The sequence below is a fragment of the Heterodontus francisci genome, chromosome 4 (genome assembly GCF_036365525.1).
Source record: "Heterodontus francisci isolate sHetFra1 chromosome 4, sHetFra1.hap1, whole genome shotgun sequence".
Lineage (NCBI taxonomy): Eukaryota > Metazoa > Chordata > Chondrichthyes > Heterodontiformes > Heterodontidae > Heterodontus > Heterodontus francisci.
This window is the reverse complement of record NC_090374.1, coordinates 192,355,650-192,363,681: the sequence shown is the minus strand read 5'-3', so window position 1 is coordinate 192,363,681 and position 8,032 is coordinate 192,355,650. Positions and strand designations below refer to the sequence as shown.

The 8,032-nt window shown below is 41.5% G+C and overlaps 1 protein-coding gene across 2 annotated transcripts in view; it reads right to left on the bottom strand.

The window, feature by feature from the left end:
- Nucleotides 1–330: 330 nt before the first annotated feature.
- Nucleotides 331–8,032, bottom strand: part of LOC137369466 (lysine-specific demethylase 4C-like) — a 537,539-nt gene continuing 529,837 nt past the window's right edge. For both annotated transcript variants that reach the window (XM_068030713.1, XM_068030714.1), the window contains exon 22: nucleotides 331–2,199. In XM_068030713.1, coding sequence (XP_067886814.1) covers nucleotides 2,029–2,199 — 171 coding nt within the window. In that variant the 3' untranslated portion in view covers nucleotides 331–2,028. The remainder of the gene's footprint in view (nucleotides 2,200–8,032) is intronic.

Genomic DNA, 8,032 nt, shown 5'->3' with positions numbered 1-8,032 from the left:
CATTAAGGTGAGCAGTACTGAGGAATGCAACACTTTCGTACCAAAAGTCAGCAACAAGCACTCCGAGACGAGGTACTGTACAAGCCACCTATAATGTAAATCTCCCTCTGCTGTGCCCTAACAAACTGCCTTAATCTAAACTACTAAGAACTGTTCCACTGTCTACATCATCACTGTGGCCTTTTCCTCTGAAATTGCCGGTTTGTGAAGTTTCAGTTGTTGACCCACCTTCATAAGGAATGTTTAACAACTTGCAATCACATAAGCCTTTAATGAGGAATATATTATCTCATGGTGCTTCAGAACCGTGAGGGGAAATTTTAAAAAAATTATAGCTTTCACTGCATTAATTTGGGCTCAATTCGTATTCAGGTCACAGAGCTAGAAGGGCAGTGTGAAAACACACAGTGACACCTGCTTGCCTCATATAAGAATTTACAGATGATCAAATACAGTTTTGCATTATAAGTCCACATTCTAATATCCAGTCAACTTCTCCCTTGATAAGTAGACCCTTTTCTAGATTTTTATTTTTTAAAAAGTAGAGGCATATTTCAGAACATGATACTTATCAATGAAATGATCCAGGGGCATGTAAGTGCTTTTGAAAGGCAGATCTTGAACTGAAAATACAGTCAAATGTATAAAGATTCAAATGTTAGTTGTTTAGGGGTATAATGGGCAATATGGCTTGAATTTTGTTGGAAATGCAGACTGACATCTGGGAGATGGCTGTGCATAATGGTGTGAAGTACATTGCAATTAGTTTTAATTCCTTACGGCAAAACATGCTTTATATGGGCTGTGAGAGCAATTGAGATAACATGCTACAAGATATAGAAAGCACATACATTCTCAGTGGAAATCAGCACACATTCTCCCAGCAAAAGCTTCAAATGTAGTAATGTGCAGCAGTACTGTTGAACAAAGTATTCAGCAGAATTGATGAATTCAAAAGACCAGAAGATGATCAGTGCTGGCGGTTTTATTCTACTCTGCCCGTTCATAAACTTTAGTGTATGTAAAGAGGAAAATTACATTAAATAACCATAAAATAACAATTACGCCAAATAGCTATAATACAGGACCTGTATGTTCCTGGTTTTAAGAGAGCACTTCAAATGATCTGAACTTCACGCACCTTTGCTATAATTAACCCCTCAAGTATAAACCGTTTTTCCTCAGTGGGAATCACCCACTTTCTCCCCATCAAGTCACATACCTAAATGCTAAAGGCAAAGGATTAAGTTAGGCAAAGGATTCTTACTAAAATATCCTTAATGTCTAAGTCAAAAATGCTGTAGGATTCTTATGCTTTATACCCCATTGAGAAAGCAGTTATCTAGTTTTACAGAATAGAAAAGTATTCCTGATAATTTAGAAATCCGCAAGAGCTTCTTTTATAACTGATGAGTACCAAATAACATAAAATGTACTTGTTTGCAAACTATCTGTCACTTATCTGTCTTTTATTAAATATATAAAAACCTGCCATCAGGTAGCAATGGATACTTTCTCTTTTGCAAAGTTCGGCTGAATAAAAGCGAAAGAGCCAAGTAAGAGTGATTCAGTAACAGTGTCAATAAAATTAAAAGGCTAAAAACAAGCACAACAAATGCTACTGGAAACTGTAGCAATAATATAAAAAAATATTTTAGTACACATAAGCATGTTAATTTTTTTTTAAAGGCCCCAAATAGGAACCTATTTTTGGGACACTTGAAAAACTATTCATTCACATCAGCAAAAGTTCTTGTTCTGAGAAGCAATATCCAGATATTTCTTCATCCCTTTATGTTCTTCCAAAGAGAGGTGGGTGGAGGTGGGGGGTTGAAGGGGGTGGGGTGAGAGGCATTAAGTCTGTTATATGATGGAAATGAATTAACTTCAATCCCTCGCTTTTTATAGAAAATATGCATCACATATTGAACACAAAGTTGCTGTCACTGTATCCAAAGCAACTCTCAGACTTCTTATTCAATATAATGATCAAAACAGTTCTCCTCCTTTTTGGCTGTCAGCATGAATTTATTGTCCTTGGCGGCACTGAGTTTGGAAGAAGTTTCCCAAGAATGTGCGATAACCAGGATCGTCCACGTACTCATTCATGAATTTGGAATTCAGGACCCGTGGGCGCTTCTTTGCCTGAACATTTTCAGTGGAAAACGTAGCCTCATAGCGCATGTCTGAAGCTGAAGACTGCAACAAACAAAGATACATTGTCAGAAAAGTGCAAAAGCTCAACCATTTGTTATGCCATTGTGTTTTGTTGAATGATAATTTTCTTTAATCCACTGGCTGGAGATCTGAATTTGCATTCTTTTTTGAAAGACATTTTTAAAAGACAAGTTGCCAGCAAAGTCATCCTTTCAGCTTAAGCTGATCTCCTAATTGGCAACACTGTATCCTACACTGTAATGCTTGTGAGGAGAGAGACGAAATGTCCGCTAAGTCCCCAGCAAGAACCATGACCCAGGAAGTTTAAGGAAACTGTTGTTCTCTTTCTTTTGGCAAGAAGAAATACTGCTAACTGCTATGTTTGAATGAATGAGTGATTGTCATGTGACAAGCCCCTCCCCATCTGTGGTTTTAAGCTGGTGTTTTCCCTGCAGCAGAGGAGAAGCAACTGGACTCTGACATGAGGGGGATGGGGGAGGGGGATGGGGGCGGGGGCAGGGGGTGGTCCCTCTCTCTCTCTCTCTCTCCATTCCAGCTTGAAAGCTTTCAAATCCTGCTTGTTGACTGACTACATTTGCATACTCCGGATACAATCAGAAACCTCGTTGGAGGAAATCATCCGCATCGCTGTCTCCAAGAGACACGCCAAACCAGTCATCTACCTCATCAAGCTAAAAGCCTCAGGACCACTGAATTCAGCTAGAAGCCAGCTGAATCACCAAAATCCACAGACTATATACCTTTTTTATGGGCTCTAACTCAACCAATCTACCTTTCCCCACTCTAACCTATTTGTGTGTGTGTAAATCTCTAGTGTGTGTGTGTATGAGTCAAAGTTGGCACGTTGTTTATTATTTTATTTGTTCGGTTTAGGTACAATAAAGTTAACCTCTTTCTTTGTTAACTCAAGAAAACCTCTCCGATTGGTTCTTGTTGTGATCATAGCAAGTAAGTAATCAAACATCTACTGAATTGGCCAGTACATTCCCTTTAAGAAAGAAATAAACCTGTTGTGGTCAAACAAGGAGAGGGAAAAGAGGGAAGCCCTTCAGCCCCTCCACACTGGACCCTAACACATTAGTAATCTACACAAAGGCTCACCTTGCAGGTATGATGTTGTTTCATTTATTCTATTTGCTGCAACACCAAATAAACAATCAGGCTTAAATATCTATACCTCAGTGAAGCGAGTGGGATGTTTACCTGGTTATCAATGGTGGGTTCATAGCCAAAGGAGGAATTGCTATTGAACACAAGATTACTTAATTCAAATTAGGCATTTGCACCATTTTCAGCACACAAAAGATCTATTTCCCAGATACTACTGATGATTCTCAATGCTCTGCTGTATTATTTCACACTAACATTAAACAAACAAATGCATAAATATAATTTAAAGAATATTCAAACGCCTCTAGGAGGCCATTTTGCAGAACTTTGGACTCCACCCGAGGGAGGGCGTACCTCTAGTCTCAGTCACCCTATTGTTTTATGTTTCATGCTCATTGGAGGCAAGCTAGGAGCAGGAACATAGATAAGTTTTTTTTTTTTAGAGATACAGCACTGAAACAGGCCCTTCGGCCCACCGAGTCTGTGCCGACCAACAACCACCCATTTTATACTAACCCTGCAGTAATCCCATATTCCCTATCACCTCCCTACACTAGGGGCAATTTACAATGGCCAATTTACCTATCACCTGCAAGTCTTTTGGATGTGGGAGGAAACCGCAGCACCCGGGGAAAACCCACGCAGACACAGGGAGAACTTGCAAACTCCGCACAGGCAGTACCCAGAATCGAACCCGGGTCCCTGGAGCTGTGAGGCTGCGGTGCTAACCACTGCGCCACTGTGCCGCCCTGCGCCACTGTGCTGCCCTTGTTATGTATGTTACGCCAATGTGCTTCATTGAATGATCATTTTCTTTGGTCCACTGTCTAGAAATCTGAACCAACTTAATTGGCCAGAACATCCACTTTAAGAAAGAAGTAAACCTGTTGTGGTCAACCAGGGAGAGGGAAAAGAGGGAAGCCCTTTGACCCCTCCTCGCTTGACTGTAACAGTATGCCACTCGGGTTCACCTTTTAATTCCTGGGTGTTCCCTGCTCTGCCACCATTGTTGCTCCTATTCTTACTTCCTGGGATGAAACACTGCTGTGGACAGGAATTCTGAGAGATAAGAGCAGAACAATGGTACTGAAAGTGGGCAGCAGTTAACAGGAATGGAGGGAACAGGGAGAGGGAATTGTCAGGCAAGCCTCCCACCTGCCAAGAATGAGGGAAATTAATTTCTCCACATGAACATTGATTTTGGACTGTTGTTGAAGGAAGAACTTGCTTTAAAAAACAATTGGAGACTTTGGCTGGAGAAACATTAGCATATCAACAGACATCAGAGCATATCAAAGGACAAAGGGGCTGTTCCTTGCTCCAATTTAATCCACAATGGACTTTTGATTACCAGACATTGAACGTGGAAAGGCTAGCATTCCAGGTTAACTGCTAAGATGGCCGAATGCACAAACAAATGTGGTTGGACCAGTTTGGTCATATGACTAACTGACTGTTGGAGTTTTTTTGAATTTGAACTTCCAACAGGAATTTTGAACTCAGAAGGCTGTTTTCTCCTGGACTGAGAACACCTCTCTCCTGTCTGTTCTCATCTCGCTCTCATCAGCTTCGGAAACCATTGCAGACACATGAACCTCAAGCGAGAAAAATCTCCTACAGTAAACAAGGTTTAAGAAGAATACTGGGCCCCAACGAAAAGCAAGACTACTTACAAAAGGACTACAGTGAGCTTGAAGCACAGTAAACAAGAAACTCTTCTCATATTGCCTCAAACCTCTCCATTTTATTTTTCTTCTGCTCTTTTCTGTCCCTATTTACATATGTGTATCATGTGCGCATGCTAGGGTGGGCACGTTGTATACCCGTAGGCATTAATGGTATTAGAGTTTAAGTTTAAAGTTTAATAAATTTCACTTTTCTTTTTTAAATCTAAGAAAGCCTGTTTATGCTAATTTCTTTGCCTTATAATTGGAAAGTGGTGAACAAAGATCACCAAGGGGGGAGCTCAAAACACAGTGCGTTTAAAAATTAAACCCTGTTACAATAAGACCAGGTGAAGACAGTAAAAGACTCCAAGACACCTTTCCCACCTGGTCGTAACAGAATGAAAAGCATCAGCATGCCCTGAGTGGGTGGCAACTTGGAACGGTGGTGGAGGTGGGGGCTGAAGCAGAAGAGTGTTAATGTGAATAGGAAAGACAAATGACAGCACAAACTGAGAAAAGAGGAGACGAGTGCACAGGAGCAAGAATGAAAGGTGCTGGCATGAATTAAAAGGGAAGAAGAGTGCCAGTGCAAACTGAGGATGTCAATCTGACTGAGAGACGAGAGTGAGGAAAGTACCAATGTTTACTGAGGGAGGCAAGTAAACGGAGACAAAAAGTGTGCCATTTTGATGGGGAAGAGTGCCAGCATGAACGGCAATGGATAGAAGAACACCAATAGGAAGTGGGAGGAGGGAGAAGAATGCTAATATGAATGGAGGGGGAAGAATGAAATGGGAGAGAGGTGAAGAACACCATCTTGAACTGAGATGTGCAGAGAAGTGTGTGTCTGTGAATGAGTAGGTAGACAGTGTTTCCATATCACGATGACAACTATATAAGCAATTTATCAGGTTTAGTAACTGATTGCACCAATACGTCAGGGCATTCAAACTGCAGCCTACTGAGCACATGCACCTCCCATCCACAAGTGCTCAAAGCTCAGACCAATCTGCCATCGTTGAACTATATTTCTTATTTCTTGTTTGAATTTTGTGGGCCTGTAGACTAGGAAAGGGTTGTTTTTAATTCTGTTGCATTATTGTGGAAAAATCCTCAATTTGAACACCAAGATCTGTCAGCTTAAGATATATGCAAATTAATAGGAACACAAATTTAAACCTTGTATGTGCCTTTCAAGATGCTGTGGTGTGCAGCTATTTAGCCCTCCAAGACTAAAGCTTCAGGACCCACCATCATTTATACCCAAAATAACCCCCAATTCTCCACAAGAAATGAAAAACATCTCAACAATTGGTAGTCTTTTTTCTAGTTTGCTACGCATGCTGTTGGATCTGGCTGCTGTTCATACACGATACTTAATTCTCGACCATGTTCTGTACTACAAACGGGAATTATTGGTCTCATATTCAGTCATGAACTCCTGTCTGGAGCAAAGAATCCAATCCTGGAAGGAAACAGAACTACTAAGTAGGGGATGCAGCTAGGATCAGTAATATAGAACACATCAAGCAGTGCTTGTGAACACACCACTGAGGGCGCAGGAGCTGAAGAGGAAGATTGCTCCAAAAAGAAGAGGTATGAAAGTGAGACGGTGCGCCCCTGAAAGAGGGAAGGGAGTGTTTCTGTGAAGGGGAACAGGAGAGCGACTGGCGAGGTAATTTCTTAATTTAAAAAAAATTGATCAGTTGGGAAAAGGAGAAACATAGCTCACAAAGGATTGGAAAAGAGAAGCAAGCTGCGCAAAGGATTGAGAGAGACAGATAAATACAAGAGTAAGAAATAGTAAGATATTTGGGGGGTTTGACTAAGAGGGAATGCAATAAGGTCTAAATTAGATTTACAGTGCATGTATATAAACATACAAAGCGTGGTAAATAGGTTGGTGAGCTGCAGGCACAGATAGCCACATGGGAATATGATGTTGTGACGATAATGGAGACCTGGCTCAAAAAGATCAGAACGGGGTACTAAATATTCCTGGATACAAGGTGTTCAGGCAAGATAGGGAAGGAAAAAAGGAGGAGGGCTGGCAGTATTGATAAGAGAATATTACAGTGCTGGAGAGAGAGGATGTCCAGGAGGGGTCAAGGACAGAGTTAGGGCGGCACAGTGGTTAGCACTGCAGCCTCACAGCTCTAGGGACCCGGGTTCGATTCTGGGTACTGCCTGTGTGGAGTTTGCAAGTTCTCCCTGTGTCTGCGTGGGTTTTCTCCGGGTACTCCGGTTTCCTCCCACAAGCCAAAAGACTTGCAGGTTGGTAGGTAAATTGGCCATTATAAATTGTCACTAGAATAGGGAAATACAGGGACAGGTGGGGATGTTTGGTAAGAATATGGGATTAATGTAGGATTAGTATAAATGGGTGGTTGATGGTCAGCACAGACTCGGTGGGCCGAAGGGCCTGTTTCAGTGCTGTATCTCTAATCAATAGAGATATCATTCCACTACTGGGAGTATTCTATGTCACCAAATAGTGGGAAAGATATCGAGGCACTAATTTGCAGGAAAATTACAGAGAGGTGCAAAAACCATAGAGTAGTGACAATGCAGGACTTTAATTACCCTAATATAGACTCAGATAGTTGGAGTGTAAAGGGTAGAGTGGTGAAGAGTTTTTGAAGTGAGTTCAGGAAAATTTTCTTTGTCAGTATGTTTCTGGCCCAATGAGGAAAGAGGTATTGCTGGATCTGATTCTGGGGAATCAGGTGGGTCAAGTGGATCAAGTGTCATGGAGTCATAGAGTTATACAACACAGAAACAGGCCGTTCGGCCCATCGTGCCTGTGCCAGCCATCAAGCACCAACTATTCTAATCCCATTTTCCAACACTTGGACCATGCTATGGCATTTCAAGCGTTCATCTAAATACTTCTTAAATGTTGTGAGGGTTCCTGCCTCTACCATCTCTTCAGGCAGTGCGTTCCAGATTCCAACTACCCTCTTGGGGAAAATATCTTTTCCTCAAATCCCCTCTAAACCTCCTACCCCTCATAATTTTGTATACCTCAGTCAGGTAAGTGTCAATAGGGGAACATCTAGGGAACAGTGATCATTGTA